The following is a 26,238-nucleotide window of genomic DNA, read 5'->3' as shown; positions in this document are numbered from 1 at the left end:
TTGGGAAGACTTTGGTAACGGCATAGTAAATGTCATGTTCCCAAAAAAGACTGAACGTTTTCCACAAAGACTTTATTGCTCATTTTAAGTACTGTCCCCCCCCCCCCTTCAAAGTAGTCCCCTCTACTGGCGATACACTGTTTCCAACGTTTCTTCCATTTCGGGAACACACTTTCTGTGTGTTCCAGAAAGCATTCCAGGTCTCTTATTGCATTTTCCTGAATCTCCTCTGTGGTTTTGGAACGATGTCCTTTCAAAGTGATTTTAAGTTTGGAAACAGAAAAAAGTCTGCTGGGGCTGAGTCTGGAGAATAGGGTGGATGGGGCACAATAGATGTCTGATGTTTTGCCATATAACTCCAGATGAGGAGCAACATGTGGGATGGCACATTGGCATGGTGCGACATCCAAGTCTGGTTTTTTCCCACAATTCAGGCCTCTTTTTTTATGCTAAAACTTCCTGGTACAACTCTTTGTTTACCATCTGACCACATGATACAAATTCATAATGGTAATGCCTTTTCAATCAAAAATCACAACTAACATCACCTTGATCTTTCAACGACTCATCCATAATTTTTTTGGTCGAGGAGACCCTTTACTCACCCCCCTGCAACAATTGTATCTTGGTTTCAACATCATAGCCATAAACCTACATCTCAAGTCCGGTTATGATGTTCTCAAGAAAGTTTTCATTACCATTTGCAATGGAAAGCAGTTCCTGATTGATTTCAACATGGTTCTCTTTTTGATCGTTGGTTAACAAACGTGGCATGAAATTTGCACTGATGCGACGCATCTCAACTTTTTCAGCCAAAATTTGATGGCAAGATCTTATGCTGATCTTGCCATCAGCATAAGATCTTGCCATCAAGATCTTATGCTGATGCCCACTTCATCAGCAATTTCTCGGAGAGTTAAATGACGATTTCCACTAATCACAGCACGAACTCTTTCTTGACACGGTCATCATCTGTTGGTGGTGCAACATCAGGCAACTCTGAGCAAAGGCGGACCAAGTTCTCATCACTCCTTGTCTCAGTATCTCCCATAATGCAAAGCACATCTCCTTGCAGACATGTATACTGCTATGCATTAAGGGAAGGGCCACTACCCAGAACGGTTTCAACCTTTATTGAGGTCTCGTCAGTGGGAGGTAGACCCAAATGTGGAGATACTAAGGCAGAAGCAATAGGAGAGGTCATATTTACCTATACGAGTTACCAACAGGTGTACTACCTTATTATTGAATTACTTTGGATTTGTAAGTGTAAACAAACTCAAAACTTTTGTACTAAGAGGAATCATATGAAGGCTCGCCTCTTATTGTATTCAGTCAGTCAGCTACTCAATCAGCCAGTCACTCACTCGGCTATTGAGTCAGTATTGACTCAATAGCTGAGTGAGTGAATACTGAAATCTGTTCATTCCCCAATCTTTCTTAGAACTCTATCTGTGGTCTTCAGTTTTTGATGAAGTGTTTTATTTCTAACCCAGCTCTCAGATACATAAATAAAAATTGGTTTAAACCGTTTTGTATATAGCTATCGAAAGTTTATTTTTCACTTGGTTAGAGTATAATAAATTTAGTTTAATCCCTAATCCAAGTGTGAGCAAACAAAGTTTGCGCTTGAAAGTATCTTCAGGACTGGGTTAAGGTGGTACAACACCAGGACAACTCGTTGCAAAGGTGGAGCAAGCTACCAACACTCCTATCTCAGTATCTCCTATAATGCAAAACAAATCTCCTTGCGGATATGTCTAACATTATGCATTAATGGAAGGGCCACTACCCAGACTAGTTTCAACCTTTATTGAGGTCTCTTCAGTGGGAGCCAGGCCCAAGTGGAGATATCAGGCAGAAGCATTAGCAGGTCATCTCTACCTATAGGAATTGCCAATTGGTGTGCCACCCTTTTTTAATAATTTACTCTGGATTTAGAGAAAGATGTTGAAAGTTTATTTTTCACTTGGTTAGACTATAATAAATTTAGTTTAATCCTTTATCCAAGTGTGAACAAACAAAGTTTGCGCCTGAAAATATCTTCAGGACTCGGGTAAGGTAGTACAACACCAGGCAATTCGCAGCAAAGGTGGAGCAAGCTAACATCGCTCCTATCTCAGTATCTCCCATAATGCAAAACACATCTCCTTGCAAATATGTATAATGTTATGCATTAAGGGAAGGGCCACTACCCAGACTAGTTTTGACCTTTATTGAGGTCTCTTCAGTGGGAGCCAGGCCCAGAGGTGAAGATACCAAGCAGAAGCTTGTTTACTCACACTTGGATAAAGGATTAAACTAAATTTATTATAGTCTAACCAAGTGAAAAATAAACTTTCAACATCTTTCTCTAAATCCAGAGTAATTTAATAAAAAGGTGGCACACCGTTTGGCAACTCCTATAGGTAAAGATAACCTGCCATTGCTTCTGCCTGGTATCTCCACCTCTGGGCCTGGCTCCCACTGAAGAGACCTCAATAAAGGTCGAAACTAGTCTGGGTAGTGGCCCTTCCCTTAATGCATAACATTATACATATCTGCAAAGAGATGTGTTTTGCAATATGGGAGATACTGAGATAGGAGTGATGTTAGCTTGCTCCACCTTTGCTGCGAGTTTCCCGGTGTTGTACTACCTTACCCCAGTCCTGAAGATACTTTCAGGCGCAAACTTTGTTTGCTCACACTTGGATTAAGGATTAAACTAAATTTATTATATTGTATATAGCTAGTTGATTCAGTTGACTACATACCAACTAATAAATGAGATAACAGTTTACAGAGATTACAATATTCATTTTAAGATCATCATTTGGTAATCAGAAATATAATACTACAAAGCTGGGTGAAAAAAAAATGTGGGGGTACCATTGTATAAAGCTTCGATCAGACCACATCCGTTCTGTGCTCAGATCTGGTTTTGAAGAGGATGAAGTAACCTTGGAGAGGGTGTAGAGAAGGATAACAAAAATGATATCAAGACTATACAATGCTGATTATGAGGGACAGACTGAAGGCATGCAGACTGCAGAGTTTGGTGGATAGAAGACAAAGGATTGATTTGATTTTTTTTTTTTTTGATGGTACAAAGACATCAAAGGTCATACTGCACCATGACACAGGTCACAGCAGTACCTATGGTAACTGGCTTGCAGGACAATCAGAAGCATACATGCCCTTGGCAGGATTCGAACCAACAGCCTCTTGGCTGGAGAGCAGAAACACTAATCACTCGGCCAACCAGGTCAGCAAAGACGGGGGGGGGATGACTGAGACGTAAACTATTGAATGGTTATTATCGTGATAACACTGAGGAGATTTTAACATGATAGAACAAGAGGAAGGACCAAGGATAATGGGCCATCCTTGGAAGTTATGAAAGGGAGAAGTGAGTGAAAGAGTAAGTAGTAAGTTTTTTGCATGGAGACCACAAACAGAAAAAAAGAATGCATACCAAGAAAACATAAATAAATACTTAAAAGAAACAGAATGGAAACTGATAGAAAATGTATAGAAAAATCTGACACAATGGTTATACATAAAGTAATAGGAGAAAAAAACTGAAAAGAAAACAAGGACTACAAATATGGAATAGATGTTTGGAATAGAATATAAAAGGAAAAGAGCGATAGCAAAAACTGAGAAAAAACTTCACAGAAAAAGTTCGGTTAATTGTATTAGTAAATTAGAAAAAAATATATATAAACCACAATCCAAAATCTTTTGGTGTGTCTGGAGTTGTAGTAAAAGTGTTAGAGAGGTTAGTGATGATCAGAATTCAGAACTAGGTTGATTACAACATTCTTTTTGATGGACAGAATAAGTTTGCTAAAAGTAAGATTGTGATTTAGCAATCCACATACTATAACATGGTGAGAGATGCAGTAAATGAAGGGAAAGCATACACTGTGATATATTTAGATTTGGCTAAGGCTTTTGACAAATTTCCACGTGGCAAGATGGCAATTAAACTAGAATGGATGGGTTTAATGTATTAAACTGATGTGAATATCTTAGAGGTGGAGTAGATGAAAGATCTAGAGGTGATGGTGGATAAAGATTTGAAATTTCAGGGCCATTTTTCTAAAATTGTAGATTTTAGAATTTAAAATCTCTAGAATGTAGAGTATGAAAGCAGACTGAGGGAATGCAAATTGTAGAATCTAATACATAGAAGGATGACGGAAATATGATCGAGGTAGGTAAGTTGGTAAGAGTTTATTACCAAAATAATGTGGATCAGATTTTTCATGGAACGGGCAGAAATAGAGTTGATTGGTTGGTTTATGGTTTATTGGTGCAAGGACAACAAAGGTTATTATTTTATTACTATTATTACCCTAAAACCCCATGGAGTCAAAGACTCATCTAGGAAGTCCCTTTGTCATACACATGCATAGTTCATCATACAATGCCTTAAACATATTCAAATTCTCTGCGGACACCACACTCTCAGGCAAAGAATTTTGAATTCCAATCATTCACAGCTCTGCATGCAAAAAACCTGCTTCTCATTCCTTTCTTCACACCCTCCTTATACAGCTTCCATGGATGATCCCTTGTTCTCCCAATCTCACCATTTTATGAAAAACCTCTTCAACATTGATCTCATAACAACTCCTTACCAATTTGTACATCTCTATCATATCATATTTTTTGGAATAATTAATTTTAAATAAGTGTGTTTATGAGTAAGAGTTGCTAAAAAAGTGTTGTGCGCTTGCAGTGGTTTTAGTGTGTGGACTTGTTTAAGTTTGTTTATGAAATCATTAAACTTAGAGCTTAGTATAGTAATCAAAATTTATTTTTGATTACTATACTAAGTCATTTCATGAAATGTGAGGTGTGTTATATGTATGCATTTGATTATTTAGATAAATTATTGATATTTAAGATGGATGGAATGAGGATGTGTGCAAAGTGTGATCTGAATGAGGACATGATGAGCGGTAACATATTGGTAACTGAAAGTGGGAACACCACGAGGAGAATGAGTGCTCCAAAAAGAGCAATGAGAAATGGGAAAAAAAAGTTTTGTAAAAGCGAATGAGTGATCTAATGAACATAACAGTTGATGGTAAGAAATACGAAAGTGATACGAATATAGTAGAAGTTGAAAAACAGTTCAATTAAAAATAAGGTGGCAAGTGGCATCGAACAAGCATGTATTGCTGGCAATAAAATCGAGAGAGTGAATGAGAGTGAAAATGCTATGCAAGATTTGAAAACTGAGTTAGTTAATATGAGGCAAGAGATGCGGAGTGAAAATGGATGTGGATTGAAATTAAGATGTAATTTGAGATGTATGGAAAAGTGAAAATGATAAACAAATGATATGAGTATGAAAGAGGTAATGAAAAACCTGTGAGTGGCATTGCATGCAAACTAGAGGTGTGGTAAACAAGATGCACAAGGTTTGTTTTCCTGGACGTATAATGAATAGAGTGATTGAGGAGTAAAGCAAGCAAAAGAATTGGTAGTGGAAATAGGGACAAATTATTTGACTGGCAACACAAGGTTCCACGTAAGATTGGATATCAGGAGGTTGTCAAGAAGGATAAAAGATAATAGTGTGATAAGAAAGGTAGTCAGTGTATTGTCCAGTTATGACAGTGATGAAATGAGGTGGAGCGCGAAGATTGTGAATGATATGTTAGCAGAAATGTGTGGAGAGAAAGGAGGGCAATTTGTTAACTCAATTCAATTCAGCCTTCAAACTCATTTGAAGGCTGAATTGAACTGAGTAAGAGTGATGGTCTACATTTGAATAGTTTTTGGTATGAGTAATTTGGATAGACTGCTGCTGAAAGGTAGAGAAATGAGTGCAGAGAATGAATCTGATCAAGTAATCAGATTCATTCTCTGATCAAATGAAATGGTTGCATTAATTGAGTATGTTAACCCAAGAATTGTTGTAATGAGTGAGACATGACTGGATGAGGACGACATCCTGACAGGAATAGAAATGGAAGGATATGATGTGTTACATGAAGATAGAAAGAGTAAAAAGGGAGGGGGAGTGCTATTGATGATAGAAAGAGTTATGTCTATACAAGGTAGAGAGATGCAAGAGGAAATAGTGCAGTGGTTTTGAGGCAATGTGGTGTGAGATAGAGGTGAATAGAATGAAATACTTGGTTGGACCTGATAATGTAAATGGTAGTGACCATGAGATATATAATCAAATTAGCCAAGCAGATAAGAAAAGGGTGATTATTATGGGTGATTTTAATTATTGTAATAGAGAGTGGGATGAAGAGATAGCAACTGGAAGTAAAGAAAATGAGTTTCTTGAGTTTTTGAGGAACTACCTTAGGCAGTATGTAACACAGAGCACACAAGGAATGAGGGTCTTTGATTTGATCAATTCATCAGAGGATGTTATTGTAAATGAGGTGTCAAATCACCCTCCAGTTGGTGACAGTGAAAACAGCATCTCCCCCCCCATCTCTTGGCAGGCTTACACCTCATCTTGCAACCTCTCACTCAGTGAACTACAGAAATCTCATAACTTCCATCTATCTACCTTCAACTGTTTAATGACCAACCACAGAGAAGTTCACTTTTCTTGCCCATCTATACTGATGGTTCAAGATCAGAGATCTCTGTTGACAGTGCTGTTGTGTTTCCTAATATCACGATCTTCAACCAAATCCCATCTGATTGCAGTAATTATACAGCAGAGTTACATGCCATTCAGCTTGCACTTATACATATAAAAGCAAACTCCTACCAAAAGTGTGTAATTTATACAGACACTTTAAGCTCTTTTCAGGCTATCTGTTCTCTGCTATCTGTTCACACTTAGTGTTGGTGAGGTGTTACAACTGTTATACAAAATAAAGATCCTTAATTGCAGTGTTCAGTTTTGCTGGATTCCCAGCCACATAGGAATTAAAGGAAATTATATCACAGATGCAGCTGCTAGATCAGCTCATTCCTTCCCAACATCTTGTTTGACTGTTCCATACACTGACTACACAGAAATAATTTGTGTGCAGTCAAAAACAACAGCGTTTCCAACAGTGTTAGGACCTCTGTGAGGAAAGGGTGTATGTGGAACTACAAGGCTGGTGAATATGAAAAGCTCAGGAGGCAGCTTGTAGCTGTAACATGGAATGAGGTGTTGGCTGGAAAGAGATCAATGTAGCTTGAGTGATATTCAAGAACTGTCTAGTAGAAGCAATGTCTAAACGTATTCCAAGGGTCAGAAGGTGAAATAAGGTAGGTGCGAAATAGATGAAGGGAGAGACTAAGCATGCAATATAGAAGAAAAAGGCATTATGGAAGCAAATTAAGAGGAGTGGTAATAATCAGTTCCATGAATGTTACAAAGAACAGGCAAGGAGGGTGACTTGGTTGGTAAGGGTAGCAAAAGTGAAGCATGAGCAGCATTTAGTTAATGAAGCCAAAAAGAATCCTAGGGAGTCATTTCGATATGTAGTCAGCAAAAAAAAAAAAAAAAAGAATGATCATGGAAAAATAAGATTGATTGGAGAAAATGGTATAAGAACAACTGCTGCAGAGGATACAGTTGAGATATTTAATGAGCAGTTCATAAAGGTCTTTCATTCTTGTGAATGTGACATCATGGAGAGTTTGAGAGCAGTTGATGATCAGGTGAAGAGACTGACTGTAAGTGAGCAAGAGGTATATGGGAAATTGAGCAAACTTGATATTAATAAGGGTGTGGGACTTGATAATATTTGACTGTATATTTTGAAGGAATGTACCAGGCAGTTAGTATCTGCCTTGACATGTTTAATATGAGTCTTTCGCTGGGTCATGTTCCAAAGGAGTGGAAGGAGATCAAGATTGTGCTGCTTTATAAGGCAGGTGACAGAACTTGAGCATCAAATTATAGGCCTATCTGTGTGTCAGTTGTTGTGGTTAAAGTGTTGATCCAGAAATAGGTTGTTAACAATGGTATTATCTTTGATGGACAGCATGGAATTGCCAAAGGGAGGTAATATTTTAGTAATCTACTTACTTATTATAATAAGGTGATGGCTTCATTGGACAAAGGAGATGGATACACAGTAGTATACTTTGATTTTGCAAAGGCTTTTAATAGATTACTGCATGATAAGTTGATAGTCAAACTAGAGCAGATGGGATTGGATATTAGACTAGTGCTCTGGATTGGAGATTGGCTATCTGATAGGTATTAGTAAGTTGTATATGGGGGAGCAATATCCTGGAAGGGGAAGTTACTAGTGGTGTGCCTCAGGGGTCTGCTTTAGGGCCATTGCTGTTTAACCTGTATGTTAATGATATTGGGGAAGATTTGGATGGGGATATTCGATTGTTTGCAGATGATGCAAAGTTGAGATGAACTATGAGAAGTAGAGCAGAGCAGATGTTGTGGCCTGGCCTTACAAGAAGACTTGAATATATTGAGCAAGCGGGGATGGAAGTTCAGTGTTGCAAAATGTAAGTTTTAAAATTTGGGAAACAAAGATGGAATGTAGAATTTATGCTTGGGGGGGGGATATATTGTTGGAGATGGAGGAAATAAGAGATCTTGGAGTGATGATAGATAAGGATCTAAAATTCAGAGGACACATTGCCAAAACTGTGAGGACAACATAATGAATTCTGGGAATGAGGCAGAGGACACTGACTTGCAGAAGTAAGGAGCTTGTTCCATTGTATAAGGCTTTAATTAGGCCACTCATAGACTACTATGCACAGATTTGGTCAGCTGGTTTTCAAAAGGACAAAAATGTTGAAAAGAGTCCAGAGGCAACTGACTAAGGTAGTTTCTGATCTTTGGAATATGAGGAAAGGTTGAGAAGTTGCAATTTACAGTCTAATGGATAGGAGAAAGAGGGGGTGATATGATAGAGATGTACAAATTGGTAAGGAGTTGTTATGAGATCAATGTTGAAGAGGTTTTTCATAAAATGGTGAGATTGGGAGAACAAGGGATCATCCATGGAAGCTGTATAAGGAGGGTGTGAAGAAAGGAATGAGAAGCAGGTTTTTTGCATGCAGAGCTGTGAATGATTGGAATTCAAAATTCTTTGCCTGAGAGTGTGGTGTCCGCAGAGAATTTGAATATGTTTAAGGCATTGTATGATGAACTATGTATGTGTATGACAAAGGGACTTCCTAGATGAGTCTTTGACTCCATGGGGTCTTAGGGTAATAATAGTAATAAAATAATAACCTTTGTTGTCCTTGCACCAATAAACCATAAACCAACCAATCAACTCTATCTCTGCCCGTTCCATGAAAAATCCTGATCCACATTACTTTGGTAGTAAACTCTTACCAACTTACCTACCTCGATCATATTTCCGTCATCCTTCTATGTATTAGATTCTACAATTTGCATTCCCTCAGTCTGCTTTCATACTCTACATTCTAGAGATTTTAAATTCTAAAATCTACAATTTTAGAAAAATGGCCCTGAAATTTCAAATCTTTATCCACCATCACCTCTAGATCTTTCATCTACTCCACCTCTAAGATATTCACATCAGTTTAATACATTAAACCCATCCATTCTAGTTTAATTGCCATCTTGCCACGTGGAAATTTGTCAAAAGCCTTAGCCAAATCTAAATATATCACAGTGTATGCTTTCCCTTCATTTACTGCATCTCTCACCATGTTATAGTATGTGGATTGCTAAATCACAATCTTACTTTTAGCAAACTTATTCTGTCCATCAAAAAGAATGTTGTAATCAACCTAGTTCTGAATTCTGATCATCACTAACCTCTCTAACACTTTTACTACAACTCCAGACAAACCAAAAGATTTTGGATTGTGGTTTATATATATTTTTTTCTAATTTACTAATACAATTAACCGAACTTTTTCTGTGAAGTTTTTTCTCAGTTTTTGCTATCGCTCTTTTCCTTTTATATTCTATTCCAAATATGGAATAGATACATATTTGTATCTATTCCATATTTGTAGTCCTTGTTTTCTTTTCAGTTTTTTTCTCCTATTACTTTATGTATAACCATTGTGTCAGATTTTTCTATACATTTTCTATCAGTTTCTATTCTGTTTCTTTTAAGTATTTATTTATGTTTTCTTGGTATGCATTCTTTTTTTCTGTTTGTAGTCTCCATGCAAAAAACTTACTACTTACTCTTTCACTCACTTCTCCCTTTCATAACTTCCAAGGATGGCCCATTATCCTTGGTCCTTCCTCTTGTTCTATCATGTTAAAATCTCCTCAGTGTTATCACGATAATAACCATTCAATAGTTTACGTCTCAGTCATCCCCCCCCCCGTCTTTGCTGACCTGGTTGGCCGAGTGATTAGTGTTTCTGCTCTCCAGCCAAGAGGCTGTTGGTTCGAATCCTGCCAAGGGCATGTATGCTTCTGATTGTCCTGCAAGCCAGTTACCATAGGTACTGCTGTGACCTGTGTCCTGGTGCAGTATGACCTTTGATGTCTTTGTACCATCAAAAAAAAAAAAAAAAAAAAAATCAAATCAATCCTTTGTCTTCTATCCACCAAACTCTGCAGTCTGCATGCCTTCAGTCTGTCCCTCATAATCGGCATTGTATAGTCTTGATATCATTTTTGTTATCCTTCTCTACACCCTCTCCAAGGTTACTTCATCCTCTTCAAAACCAGATCTGAGCACAGAACAGATGTAGTCTGATCGAAGCTTTATACAATGGTACCACCACATTTTTTTTTCACCCAGCTTTGTAGTATTATATTTCTGATTACCAAATGATGATCTTAAAATGAATATTGTAATCTCTGTAAACTGTTATCTCATTTATTAGTTGGTATGTAGTCAACTGAATCAACTAGCTATATACAATATAATAAATTTAGTTTAATCCTTAATCCAAGTGTGAGCAAACAAAGTTTGCACCTGAAAGTATCTTCAGGTACTTTCAGATACTTTCAAGCGCAAACTTTGTTTGTTCACACTTGGATTAGGGATTAAACTAAATTTATTATACTCTAACCAAGTGAAAAATAAACTTTCGATAGCTATATACAAGACGGTTTAAACCAATTTTTATTTATGTATCTGAGAGCTGGGTTAGAAATAAAACACTTCATCAAAAACTGAAGACCACAGATAGAGTTCTAAGAAAGATTGGGGAATGAACAGATTTCAGTATTCACTCACTCAGCTATTGAGTCAATACTGACTCAATAGCCGAGTGAGTGACTGGCTGATTGAGTAGCTGACTGACTGAATACAATAAGAGGCGAGCCTTCATATGATTCCTCTTAGTACAAACGTTTTGAGTTTGTTTACACTTACAAATCCAAAGTAATTCAATAATAAGGTAGTACACCTGTTGGTAACTCGTATAGGTAAATATGACCTCTCCTATTGCTTCTGCCTTAGTATCTCCACATTTGGGTCTACCTCCCACTGACGAGACCTCAATAAAGGTTGAAACCGTTCTGGGTAGTGGCCCTTCCCTTAATGCATAGCAGTATACATGTCTGCAAGGAGATGTGCTTTGCATTATGGGAGATACTGAGACAAGGAGTGATGAGAGCTTGGTCCGCCTTTGCTCGGAGTTGCCTGATGTTGCACCACCAACAGATGATGACCGTGTCAAGAAAGAGTTCGTGCTGTGATTAGTGGAAATCGTCATTTAACTCTCCGAGAAATTGCTGATGAAGTGGGCATCAGCATAAGATCTTGATGGCAAGATCTTATGCTGATGGCAAGATCAGCATAAGATCTTGCCATCAAATTTTGGCTGAAAAAGTTGAGATGCGTCGCATCAGTGCAAATTTCATGCCACGTTTGTTAACCAACGATCAAAAAGAGAACCATGTTGAAATCAATCAGGAACTGCTTTCCATTGGAAATGGTAATGAAAACTTTCTTGAGAACATCATAACCGGACTTGAGATGTAGGTTTATGGCTATGATGTTGAAACCAAGATACAATTGTTGCAGGGGGGTGAGTAAAGGGTCTCCTCGACCAAAAAAATTATGGATGAGTCGTTGAAAGATCAAGGTGATGTTAGTTGTGATTTTTGATTGAAAAGGCATTACCATTATGAATTTGTATCATGTGGTCAGATGGTAAACAAAGAGTTGTACCAGGAAGTTTTAGCATAAAAAAAGAGGCCTGAATTGTGGGAAAAAACCAGACTTGGATGTCGCACCATGCCAATGTGCCATCCCACATGTTGCTCCTCATCTGGAGTTATATGGCAAAACATCAGACATCTATTGTGCCCCATCCACCCTATTCTCCAGACTCAGCCCCAGCAGACTTTTTTCTGTTTCCAAACTTAAAATCACTTTGAAAGGACATCGTTCCAAAACCACAGAGGAGATTCAGGAAAATGCAATAAGAGACCTGGAATGCTTTCTGGAACACACAGAAAGTGTGTTCCCGAAATGGAAGAAACGTTGGAAACAGTGTATCGCCAGTAGAGGGGACTACTTTGAAGGGGGGGGGGGACAGTACTTAAAATGAGCAATAAAGTCTTTGTGGAAAACGTTCAGTCTTTTTTGGGAACATGACATTTACTATGCCGTTACCAAAGTCTTCCCAAGATTTTTTGTTTAGCTAGTTTTACACAGTTCTTTGTTTTCTTAGATATTATTGCTCTGTATTCTCTAAGAGCACAACCTGACTTATTTGTCAGGAACTTTCGATATGCTTTCTTCTTTTCCTTGACTGCCTCTAACTTCCTGAGTCCACAATAGTGTTCCGATTTTTCTATCCTTACAACCTCACCACATGCCTTTCTGTCTGAATCAATCTTTTCTTCAGGGTTTGACATGAAACTTCAATGTTTGGTTCTTGTTTTCAAACTTTCATTTTTTACTTCAATGTAATGTTTTTGCATTTGAGTCTACAGTTCACCTCTGAAAGCTGCTCAACTTTGATTCGTTTTAAAACTTTCTTACACACTTCCATATGAAATTCAATTTTATCCTGCTCAAAACTAAATAGAAAACTATATATTTTTGTGTCCTGAACAAAGTGGGAAAACAAAGTTAATGAGACTTTTTTTAATTTGTGCATCTTCTCTCCATGTGATTTTGTACACATTTTTATGTTGGAAACTAATCCATGTCCTGAAGAGAAATCCAGCATTTACCATTATTATTAGTTTTATGCTTTTCTCCAAATTTTTCCAACATATTTCTATATGTCTGGTAATCATTTCCTACTATACTGTTTAGATCTCCAACAAGAACTGAGTTTTCCTTTTTCAGGGGGGTGCTTAAGGGGAAAATCTGTATAACTGGGAGGAGACCTCCATGTAGCTTTTTAAGGAATGTGGAGAACTGACTGGGGCTTCTGACCTAATGTCAATCTTCACCTCTCATGGTACACTCTGTCAAATATCTACTGGATAGATACTATACGAATGAGGATGGGCTAGCAATTTGGGATTTAACCATTCTAGCTGTATTCTTATTGGTTGAACTACAATGTATTAATAAACAGTCAGAGATAAATTAGATCACTAGTGGTGTACTACAGGGGTCAGTTTTGGGACCATTGTTGTTCAATCTGTATGTTAATGATACTGGGATGGATTCAACTAGTGATATCCAGCTATTTGCAGATGATGCAAATTGGGGAGAGCAATGAAGAGTCAAGCGAATGTTATGGCCTTACAGAAGAACTTGAATAGATTGCATGAATGGGCAGGTAAGTTGACAGATATGGTCACTGTCAATTCAATGTTGCAAAGTGCAAGGTTTTGAAATTTGGTAAGCAACAATCGGATGCAAAGTACACACTTGATGGGGAAACTTTAAAGTAGAGGAGATGAGATATATAGGAGCAATGGTGAACAACGACCTGAAATTCAGGGGCCACATTGCACAAGTTGTTAAAACATCATATTGGATAATGACAATGATGCGAAGGACATACAGAAAAGAAGTTATGATGCAATTGTAGGCCTTGATCAGGCCATATGGATTATTGGACACAGATATGGTCACCGGGTTTTCATGGTGATGGGATATGCTGGAAATGGTTTAGAAAAGATTCACAAAGGTGGTCAGTGGTCTTTGGAATGTGGAGTAATAGGACATTTTGAGGAAATGCAAGTTGCAAAGCCTTGTGAATGGGATGAGGAGGGGATATGATTGAGACATGTTTTAATAAGGGAATACCGTGAGCAGACATATAAATACAGAATTTATAATGGAAAAAATAAGTTAAAAGATTATTTAATAGTATAATTTTTGCCTGCGTGTCAGAGGCATCTTCAGTACATTTTAAGCTGAAATTAAACAATAACTGACAATTCCAAAAAGGCAACCTAAGTAGCTAATGTAAGATAACTAAAAAGGTCAATAAATTTCCTAACTAAAAAAAAAAAAATTATATATACAATAAAAAGTTAGGAAAGATTAGCTGATTTATTAAGTACTATCTCCCATAAAGGGGATAGACGTAAACCATTGGATCCATTTAAGTTAGGATAGTGAAGTAAAGTTTCACATGTTTCTCTATAAAGCCACCCCATGAGGAACTGACTCCCAAAGGACTCTTGTCTTTTTCTAATAAACTCTATGTCTAGTGATGACGGCATGCCCCGCAAGTCCAGACCATCCAGGTTCAACATAAGACGGGTGTTCCTCTAGCCGAACAGAGGCAGATCTTCCTGTTTGTTCGAAATAAGATAATCCACAAGAGCAAGGAATCCGGTAGACACCTGGACAACCAAGATGTGGGCTTCCACATCTTGTGGAAGATGAGAGCTTGGTCCACCTTTACGACGAGTTGTCTCAGTCATGAAGATACTTCAGGCGCAAACATTGTTTGCTCACACTTGAATAAAGGATTAAACTAAATTTATTATAGTCTAATCAAGTGGAGAAAAACTTTCAACATCTTTCTCTAAATCCAGAGTAATTTAATAATGACGTAAGAACCTTTTGTCAACTCGTATAGGTAAATATGACTTCTCCATTGCTTCCACCTTGGTATCATCACCTCTGGGTCTGTCTTCTACTGATGAGACCTCAATAAAGGTCGAAACCAGTCTGGGTAGTGGCCCTTCCATTAATGTATAGCATTATACATGTCTGCAAGGAGATGTGCTTTGCATTATGGGAGATACTAAGATAGGGAGTGATGAGAGCTTAGTCTACCTTTACCACGAGCTGCTTCAGTCCTGAAGATATTTTCAGGTGCAAACTTTGTTTGCTTACACTTGGATAAAGGATTAAATTAAATTTATTATAGTCTAACCAATTGCAAAATATACTTCCAAGAAAATTAGAATAGGAATGGATTATATTGTGAATTATGCCATAAAGTGAGACATTGCAAAGTAATTGTTTATTCCCTTACCCTTACTCAGCACTTCCGAACTTCCAGTGAACAATACTTCTCACAACTCCTGACTCCAAATCCATTTGAATGCAATCCATTCATCTTATATAAATCATTTTCTATCAAGCTCGCCCTACACATCCACAAACCCCACACCATTCCTGCACAGTCTGTGCACTGACTCATTTGCAATCATATCTCTCTCTCTGTCTCAGCAACAGACAATTTTTACTTTCTCACACTAACTTTCTCTCCTTTCATACAACACATTTTAATTTCATTTCATGCTATGATTTTCACCAAATATATAGTGATAAATACCAAGAATAAGACCTTCATTGTTTTACATATCTTAAAGTTTACAGTAATACAGTTATTTTTATATTTCTGTAAATTTTCACAGCATATTCATATTAAAACAACATTCTGAATATGATAGCATTTTATCCCAGTACATTGGACCCCTTCCAAATAGTTCTTTAATAAGAAGTTTTTCACTTCAATAGATGAATGCTAATGGCATGGAGATGATTGCAGGAAATTGCAAGAGTTAGTGTGTAAAGAGGCCAAGATAATCCTGTTCTATAAAGCAGACTCATAAGACAAAGGTAATAACAACTAATAGAACCAATTAGTATCTCAGCAGTTATGATTAAGGTATTGGAAAAGCTCGTTAAGAATTTAGGAATTGGTTGCTGCTAGGAATATGATACTCTGCAGGTGATATCATGAATTACTAAACATGGCTTTCTAAAGGGGTGGGGAAATCTTATCTTTGTAATTTACTCACTTTTTAAAATAAAGTGACAACTGAGCAGATAAGGGAAACAGCCATAATGTGATATTAAGGGACTTTGTAATGGCATTTGACATGATACCACATGGAATTTTAAGTAAATTGGAGCAAATGGCTATGGATATGATCCTGGTGATGATGGACAGGTAGGCATTTGTGTGTAGTATATGTTGAAGTTGAATCATAGAGAAGGCAGGTGACCAGTAGTCTGCCACAGAGCTTTATACTTGTTCAATTTGTACATTAATGAGAATGATTTGATTGAGAATATCCAGTTGTTGATGATGTTAAACTGAAGAGGGAAGGAGTTAATAAGGATGATGTAGAAGTCCTGGAGGATGATTTGAATAGATTGACAGTATGGAGAAAAGGATAAGATTGCTTTAATGTGACAAGGTGTAAGGTTTGGACTGAAGAGATTGCAAGGTGTGTATGATGAGTTGCACCCCAGGAAACTGAGGCTAGGGATTTCAGGGTGATAGTGGACAGGATATATATAATAAAAAGGGCAAAATAGCTGAAAAGATTACTTGGATGTTAAGATATGCACTGGCCTGCAGGGATGAGGTTATTATCTCTCTTTACAAGGCTTTAATAAGATCATGTCTCTGGGCTGCTGTGCTTAGATTTATTTGTCTGTGTTTTTTGGGGATGTGGAAGTGGTGCAAAATATGGTGACTGGTCTGTGGAGTGCTTACTATGATGAGAGAGTAAAGGTTTGTTCATTAGTGTTTAGTTGACAGGCAGAAAAGAGATGTATTATAGAAACAAATAGATTACAGAAAATGATTTATAGATTACATAAGAAAATGTTTAATTCGTGACTGAACAGGAGAGAAATGACCTCTGCAGGTTTGTGTAAGAGTGTGGTTAGCAAGGTTTTGAGGGCTAGATATTTTGCATAGATAGAATGTGTGGGGTTGGTTGCCAAAGGTGGTCTTAAGTGCTCTTTCAATGAACAAGGTTTAGATGTTTGATAGGCATTGTAACTTATTATGGACTTCCTATCATGAGTCTTCAGATTCCAGGAAGATGCCCGTGTTTAATAATTATAATAATAAATTTCAGCATCTTATTATTCATTACAACTTTCTTCACTATTAGAAAAATTTTAGTTGTGACTTTCTGTATCTTCTTCTTTTCAGCCATTTTCTGTCCACTGCTAGACAAAGACCTCTTCCAGTTCTTTCTACCTTTCTCTGTTGTTGGCAATGGTTGACCAGTTTTCCCCAACAAAATTTGACAATTCATCGCTCCACCTTCTTTTAAGACGTCCGCAGCCTTGTTTCCCTTCTTTTGGAATCCAGTTCGTTAGTATGGTGGTCCATAGCTCATCTTCTCTTCTGGATAGATGTCCGACCCATTTCCATTTTAGTCGCTTATGGTGAAGAATGATGTCAGTGATGTGAGTCTGGCTTCTTATCCAGGTGTTTCGCTTCTCTTTTAATGATCAACCTCTCCATTTTTCTTTGAGTTGTTAATTTATTTGCCAGTGCTTTTGTTAGCAAACAAGTTTCACAACCATGTGAGATGACTGGAAGTATACACTGGTTAAATGCCTTCCTTTTTAAACAGAGTGGGACATCATTGTTTTGGAAAATGCTTTTCAATTTTCTGAATGCACTCCAGGCAAGTTGAACTCTCCTATTTATTTCCTTTTGGAGTCCACAGTTTAGATCAATGAGATGACCTAAGTATGTATATGAAGAGACTCTTTCCAAGAAATTGTTGTCTATTATTATGTTTTTTGGTGTTACAAAATGATTAAACATGATTTTAGTTTTTTCTCTGTTTAATTTGAGACCAACTTTTCTGCTTTCATGTTATAGGTCTCCTATCATTATATTAAGGTCTTCTGGAATGTTTGCAAAAATTAATATCATATAATCTGCATATCTTATGCATGTTAAGTTTATGTTATTAATTTTTATACCAAGGTTTGTCCAGTTTATATTATTAAATATTTCTTGAAGGATTGCTGTAAAGATTTTGGGTGATAGAGAGTCTCCTTGTCGACACTTTTTTCAATTGATATTTTATTGCTACTTGTGTGAAGTTGGATTGTTGCAGGGTGGTATATTGCCTGGAGGAGGTCCATATATTCTCCAAGAACTCTGATTCTGGAGTGCTTTGATTATTGCATTAGTTTTGATGGAATCAAATGCTATTTCATAATCAATAATATCTAAACAGAGAAGCAATTGGTTTTCTTCTGCTTTTCTATTATTTGTTTTACTGCATGAATATGATCAATTGTGTTAAAGCCTTTACAAAATCCTGCTTGTTCTAGTGGTTGATTTGAGCCTAGAAGAGGGGTTAACCTGTTTGTTATTACTTTTATGAGAATTTTGTACAGATTAGAGAGAATACTAGTTTATCTATAGTTCTTTACTTCTTCTTTGTCCTTTTTTTTAAATAACTATAATTTTTCCAGTTTTCTGGTATCTTCCTCTCTTCTAGGCATAGATTTAGTAAGTTTGTGACATGGTGAATTATGTTGTTTCCTCACCATTTAATCAATTTTATGTACTTTCTGTATACTGATGCATTAATTATGTGATTTTGGAAAAAAATTTATTTCACTAGTCATACTCTGGCAGAAACATTTTTCAGATTGCATTGTGAATAGTCTAAAACAGAGGCATCCAGTGGCATACCACTATATTTAATTCAGGATATTAGATGTACCAGTAAGCAAATTTATTCTGGAAAAGAGTGATTATTGGTCCCAGGGGCAAAATAACCATTTCTCTAAGTACTAGTGATTTTAGTTATTTATTTTTTTATTCAGATATTTATTGGATAAAAAACAGATACTCTTTGAATCTATTCAATGGATTATTCTGTAAAATGTGCAATTTTTAAAAATTAAAATAATAATGAGTGAATATGTAAACAAATTTTGACAAGCAAATATTCCTGATAATGGTACTCCAGTTCTCAAATAAACTTACAGTCGGTACAAGTTATAAATATAACATATTTAAAATTACAGAACTAAATTCTTGTTTCAGTGTGAAGGTTGTTTAGCTAAACACAGCTTCTTAATGTCTGGTTTCAATTGACTTAATTTGAGTCTTAAATCGGGTTCAACATTCAACTTATTCCTGTACTTGTTTGTGATATAAATGAGAGAAGAAAACCCACATTCACAAAGGTAAGTAGTTGCAAACACCAACAGATATTTAGAGCCTTTTCTAAGATCATTAGATATTCATTTCTTCTTGCCAACCAGAAGTCTGTTAAATCCATCCTCTTCATTGTTTGCCTGAGACTTCCATCGCAGGAGAGCTCAATCAGTTCATCTTTCTCGGAAGGTGTTAACGTTTCTGGTAAGGTGTCATCAGGTTCAGTGCCATGGCATGCACAACTACAAGGGCTACAAGTTGATAGTGCATGGGAGGCAATTAAGAAGTGTTTGCATGAAGCAATGGTTGACTGTATACCTAGAGTCCGAATAATAAATCAAGTAGGGGTTAAATGGATGAATAACACCATTAAGCTTGAGCTGCAAAAAAAGAAACAACTATGGGGAGAATTTAAGGAGAAAGGTGACCGGCAGGTACATGAACGGTATAAAGTGCAGTCCAGAAGGGTAACGAGTGTGGTAAGAAAAGCAAAAAAGGATTATGAAAGAACATTGGCCATGCAGGCTAAAGAGAATCCTAAACAGTTTTTTCGATATGTTGCAAGTAAAAGAAAAAATGTATATGGCAGAATGATTTTAAAGAATGCCGATGGTAGAAAGGTAACTGAATCACTTGATATAGTTGAGTTACTGAGTGAGTACTTTGCAAGAATATATCATCCAAGTGGTGACATTGCAGAAATGAATGAACTAATAGATTATACTGGAATTGTGGTGAATGAAGTGGAGGTGAGTAGTCTATTGCATAACCTCAATGTCAATACATCTGTGGGATTGGAGTATACCAGCTTGTGTCATACGTGAAGTGGCTAAAGAATTGTCAGTACCCTTGACCATTTTGTTTAATTTGAGTCTCGGGTCTGGATTAGTCCCGAGGGGGTGGAAAGAAGGGACTATTTCACTTTATAAAGTGAAATCAGGAATCATTGTCAAGGTCTTGGAGATTTTAATCAAGAAAAGAATACAGGATTGGATAGATGAAAATGGGATATTGTATTGGAGACAACATGGTTTTGTGAAGGGTAGATCATGCCTCAGTAAGTTTCTCACGTTTTACAACACAGTGACGGCTGAACTGGATAAGGGTAATGGGTTTACAGTGATTCTGCTGAACTTTGCAAATGCCTTTGACAGGATACCACATGGAACTCTAATCTGTAAACTGGAGCAGATGGGGATGGATATAGGGTTGGTGAGATGGATAGAAGGGTGTTGATGGAGATATACCAGAAAGTGGTTTATTCATTAGTTGAGTATAAAAGATGGCTTGTGACTAATGGTGTGCTGCAGGGCTCTGTTCTTGGAATACTACTTTTCAATTTGTTCATCAATGATATAGGAAAGGATCGGAGAGGAAGTGTTCACTTATTTGCTGATGATGCAAAGTTGGGAAGAGCAATTGTGAGTGCACAGGATGTCAAAATTTTACAGGATAGTTTGGAGGACTGGGCTAGGGAAAATGGATGTCAATCTAATGTGGCACAGTGTAAGATTATACATTTTGGGGTGAAAAGAATAGCAGCAGTATATCACATTGGTGGAACTGTACTCCAGGAGATTGATGAGGCCAGGGATTTGGGAGTGTTGGTGGATAGGGAATTGAAGTTTAGGGGGCTCATCTCAAAAGTGGCTAAATCAGCTCATCAAATCACTTGGCTTCTGAAAAATACTTTAACAAGCAGAGACAAAGAAGTTATTGTTCCTCTGTATCGAGCCTTGATAAGACCCTATCTAGACTTCTGTGCCCAGATATGGGCGCCAGGGTTTCTTCTTGATGGGGAGGAGGTGAAAGATCCAGAGACGAGTGACCAAGATGATAGCAGGTCTGTGGAATGAACCTTATGAGAACAGGTTGAAGATTTGTGGGTTGCAAAAATTGGTTGATAGGCAGAAAAGGGGTGATATGATTGAGACATTCAAATTACTGAAGGGTTTCCATAAGATTAATCCAGAAGATATTTTTGTGAATAGGACTGGTGGTTGGATGACTAGGGCCATACATGGAAGCTGGCAAGAATGAGGTTAGCAGGGGTGTTAGAGCTAGGTGTCTAATGTCATAGCACCCACAGCAGACACGCTGCCAGTGTCTGTTGTGGGTGCTATGACTGTGAATGAATTCAAGGCGAGATATGATAGATACTGTGTGAATGTCAAATAGTTGTTCTTGACATGATGTTAGTGCCTCCCTCGATGAGTCTGTGGACTCCTTGGAGTTGCCCAGAATAATAATAATAATAATAATCAATGGAAAACGGCTCTCTAATCCAAAATGCTGAAGCCAGGTTTTCAGGGAAGTATTCCTTGAAATCTATGATTAGACTCCCAAGATGCTTCGTTATATTCACTGCCAGTTCACTATGAAGAAGAATTTTCTTCTCAGTTAAGAAAGCATCCAACAATGGAAAGGAACACATGTTTTCAGTATTGATTTCTTTAATGATGAAGCAAAGTTTTTTTCCTAAGAGCCGCAAATTTATCCTGTACCAAGAATAAGGAAGTACATGCACCCTGCAAGCTCGTGTTCAGCTGGTTGAGGATGAAAAATAAATCTGCCAGGTAAGCCATCTGGGCAAGCCACAGTTCATCAGTGAAATAATTCAAGTCTGAGTCTGAGGACTTGTCAGAGAGAAACTTCTGAACGAAGTAAAACAGGTAGCTCAATACATTTCCCCTCGACAGCCACCTAACTTCGGTGCGAAGTAAAAGAGAATCATGTTCAGCACCCATTCCATTGCACAAAATGGAAAATAGTCATGAATTCATAGCTCTGGACTTAATGACGTTAACAATTCTCACACTTTCATTCAAAACTATCTTCAGAGCAATAGGCATATTTCTTGTGGCTAAAGCCTCGCGATGAATGCTACAATGCATGAATTTTGCTTGTGTGAGCTACTTCTTTAATTTTTGTAAGAACGCCACTGTGTTTCCCAACCATTGCACGTGCTCCATCAGAACAAACGCCAACACATTTATTCCATTCTATATCATTCATTTTCATAAATTGGTCTAATTTTGAAAATATGAGAAGGCAGTGGTTCACAAAACAAGAACTCTTCCTTCGCTGTTTTCCCATCTATAAATCTTATATATGTAAGAAGATGGGCCATGCTGGTAATGTCAGTAGTTTCATCCAATTGTATGGAAAAATATTTATTAGCCTGAACTTTTTCTATTAACTGCTCCTTAACATTTGAAGACAAATCTGAAATTGTTCGTGATATGGTGTCATTGGATAATGGAATCATTTCAAGTTGTTTTGCTGCCTTTTCACCCAAAATTATTCTAACCATATCTGTGGCTGCTGGTAATATTAATGACTCTCCGATCGTGTGAGGTTTTCCTGTCTTAGCTATTCATAAACTGACTTCATAAGATGCCTCCAGAGCCTTCATGTTAAATTCTGAAAATGAGGATATTTGTTTTTTCCTTGCTGACAAATCGGACAGTTTCCTCTGGAAATATTCCAAAAGTTTGTGTTTTAAAATGACATTTAAGAAGGGAAGGCTTCATCGAATGTTTTGATAGTGTTTCATAACAAATCACACACTGGAGAACAGGTGCAGTTTCTTCTCCAATATATGTGAAACCATATGATAAATAACTAAGATTATATTTACGTTCTGCTGTACGGGACTTTTTGTTGCATTCTTGTACAATGATGTCCTCCGTCAGTTGGTTAGGATTCGAAGTAGTGGCTCCTGGCAGAGAAGAATTGTTTCCCCCGCTTTCACTCATTTCTCCCTTCGATCTTTTTTAGGACCCGCTTATTCATGTTCCGGTTTCTATTTTCTGGCACAAACTACATATAAATATGACAATTTCACAATTAAAATCTCACATTCAAAGACAATAATCTAACACCACTACTTTCTTAACTGTAACTGCGGCTCGCAGCTAAACAAACGACAACAGACAAACTGTTTCCCAATCAAAGATATATTCGAGTTACTTTCTGTCATTGTCATTTGATTAATACTTATTAACTTCAAATTGAACTTCCGTATTATTTTTGTATATTATTATACAAAAGTTTTTAATGATAATGTAAAATCTAATTGTTTTCATTTAGTTGCATGAAATATTTTAATAGAACTGTTAAATATTTGTGCATACATTTTTAATTCTCAACTCAATGTTACGAGTAAAAAAATATGTTAATTTACCCTTTTATTTTATACTCTGTTTTCATACCACCTGGCAGTGGCTCGCATACCACTGGTTAAATGAATTATGCTGAGGTATTCAATGTGGTACTTTTGTTTCTAAATTTGAATTTTTTACACTTTGAACAGAGTTGAGGAAAGCCTGTACTATATTTAAGGATTGACTGCAAGAAGTAGAAAAGGCAAAGGAACTAGCATGATGATGGATGAATGTTTAATTTCAAGGAATACATCTTATATTTTCTCTTATTATTATTATTATTATTAAGAAGAAGAATTTTCATTTTGTATTTACTTAGGTTTTAATATATTTTTCCCTTCTAAATATGTCAAAAAATTTTAGTTCACTCTTCTCAGTCTATTCATAGTCTGGTCTTTATATCGCTGTAATGTCTCTAGTCCTTATAAATAATTGCACATTTTGAATTAAAGTTTTTTTTTAAGCATTGCATTTAATTAATATAAAATATATCCATGCCATTTTACCATTTTGTTGTTTTTTTAGTTCTACCATAATGTGTCCCAGATGACTGGAGAGGATGCATGTACTGATGTGTTGTCCAAAGCTTGTACATATATTTCCAGTATTGAAGAATCAAATTTTGAATTAAAGTTTTTTTTAAGCATTGCATTAAATTAATATAAAATATATTAGTGCCATTTTACCATTTTGTTGTTTTTTTAGTTCTACCATAATGTGTCCCAGATGACTGGAGAGGATGCATGTACTGATGTGTTGTCCAAAGCTTGTACATATATTTCCAGTATTGAAGAATCAAATAATACCTCTTATTCAAATATGGATCCAGTACCTAATTCTCATCTTGTTACTCTTCATGTTGAAAACATCCAAAGTGAATGTGGAAGGGACCAATTTAGTGCTACTGAAAGTCACAAAACTGATTTTATTCGTAACTCTCTTAAGCAGGTAAGTAGTATTTTGGAGTGCTATTAAATATCTACTTTTTTTAAGTGTAATGTTGATTGTACATTTTATTACATACATTAATAAACTGTATTTTTTCAAACTGAAATGTATTGACTACAATAAAAGTTTTAACAAGTTTATAACTAATTTAAAAAGAAATATACTTTTTTTTAATAATAATCATATTATTAGTAGTGACTGGAAATTAGTAGTTATTAGTAGTAGAAATAGTAGAAAGTATTATTAGTAGTAGAAAGAAAAATTGAAACATTTGTTTATAAAACTAGACTATTGAATGACACAAATGTACAATGAACAATGTACAAATGGCTATATGAACAAAGAATTAACCAATATCTAGACAAAATAAAACAAAATGAAGAAATAGAATGGCTTAATATAAAAATGATACTAAATGCAGCAGCAAATTAAAGCTTAGGAAAGACCAAAAATTCAATAAAAAGAAAAACTGAAGATCTGGGATGATACAATGAAAGAAATAATCAAAAAAAAAAAGTAGCCTATCACAAATGGTTAAGCAGTAAAAGATTAGAAGATGAAATAGAATATAAAAGAATAAGAGCCATAGCTAAAAGAGAAGTCAGAAAAAGACAGAGAATCATGGAACAAATTTGTTTCTAATTTAGAACATGATTTATATAAAATAAGACCCAATGTATTTAAAATTTTGAAACACTTAAATGCAGATACCAAAGAAAACATAAAATTAAACACTGAATTGAAATTAGAAGAATTTCTAAATTACTACACAGAATTGTGGACAGACAAATATTTTAAAAAAGACAACTGGCAAACAATTAACGAAAATGAAAAGGAAATAACTAAAGAAGAATTAGAAATCAGCCTGAAAGAAACAAGAAACGGAAAATCACCTGGAGAAGATAAACTAGGTTCAAAACTATATAAATATGCAGGAACTAGATTCAAAGAAAGACTTATTATTTTTAAATAAAATTTATTCAACTGGTATCCCCCCCCCTTCCCCAATAGAATGAAAAAAAGCAATTGTGATTCCTATCTTTAAAAAAGGTAATAGAGATGACCCTAAAAACTATACAGGTATCAGTATACTAAATTCTGTTACAAAATATATAGCAGAATCTTAAATAGCAAACTAATGAAATATTCCAAAAACTTTATTTTGAAGTACATGGATTTAGAAAAGGACGATCATGTATAGACCTGGCCTTTTGCCTAAAATTAATAATAGAGAAAAGAAGAGAATACAATTTAGAAACACGTATTGCATTTATTGACTTTGAAAAAAGCATTTGACAAAGTTAAAAGAAACATATTATTTAACATATTAAAAGAATGACAAATACCAAATAATATCTTAAAAGCTATCACAAGTATATATGAAAATAATCAAATACAAATAAGATTAAATCACAAGCTATCATATACGAGAGAGATAAACCAAGGGGTCCGACAGGGATGTCCCCTCTCAGCAACTTTTTTTAATATCTACTTAAATGAAATAATAATAAAATGGAATAAAAATTTACATCAAGGAATTAAACTTTCTTCTACAGTAAACTTAAACACTCTCCTCCTTGCCGACGACCAAATAATAATTACAAATTCTGAAGATAAACTACAAAAAGCTATTTTAGATCTAAATGAGATATCCAAAGATTATGGTATGATAATATCAACAGAAAAATCAAAAACTATGGCATTTAAAGGACAAGATCCAGCAAGAACTAAAATAGTAATAGATAACAAGATCTTAGAACAGGTGAATTCATTTAACTACCTAGGATGTATGATCACATATGAAAATGAAAGAGATATAAATGTAAAAATTGCAAAATATTTAAAAATAACAGGAGTAATTAACTCTATATTTAAACCAAACCTAGTTCAAAAACAAACCAGACTAAAAGTATACAATGCATTAGCTCTA

At 36.0% G+C, this 26,238-nt stretch overlaps 1 protein-coding gene and 1 long non-coding RNA gene across 3 annotated transcripts in view; both read left to right on the top strand.

The window, feature by feature from the left end:
- LOC150094579 (uncharacterized) overlaps window positions 1-23,981 on the top strand; it is a 65,175-nt gene extending 41,194 nt beyond the window's left edge. For both annotated transcript variants that reach the window (XR_016550262.1, XR_016550263.1), the window contains exon 3: window positions 23,886-23,981. This is a non-coding gene — a long non-coding RNA (uncharacterized LOC150094579). The remainder of the gene's footprint in view (window positions 1-23,885) is intronic.
- An 88-nt stretch (window positions 23,982-24,069) lies between these two features.
- LOC150094578 (uncharacterized) overlaps window positions 24,070-26,238 on the top strand; it is a 114,579-nt gene continuing 112,410 nt past the window's right edge. Inside the window, exon 1 of the mRNA XM_090412112.1 lies at window positions 24,070-24,308. Coding sequence (XP_090268238.1) covers window positions 24,087-24,308 — 222 coding nt within the window. The 5' untranslated portion in view covers window positions 24,070-24,086. The remainder of the gene's footprint in view (window positions 24,309-26,238) is intronic.

Source organism: Typopeltis vanoorti, chromosome 22 (genome assembly GCF_054136105.1).
Source record: "Typopeltis vanoorti isolate ZY-2024b chromosome 22, IOZ_Tvanoo_1.0, whole genome shotgun sequence".
Classification (NCBI taxonomy): domain Eukaryota; kingdom Metazoa; phylum Arthropoda; class Arachnida; order Uropygi; family Thelyphonidae; genus Typopeltis; species Typopeltis vanoorti.
This window is presented reverse-complemented; position numbering and strand designations above follow the sequence as displayed.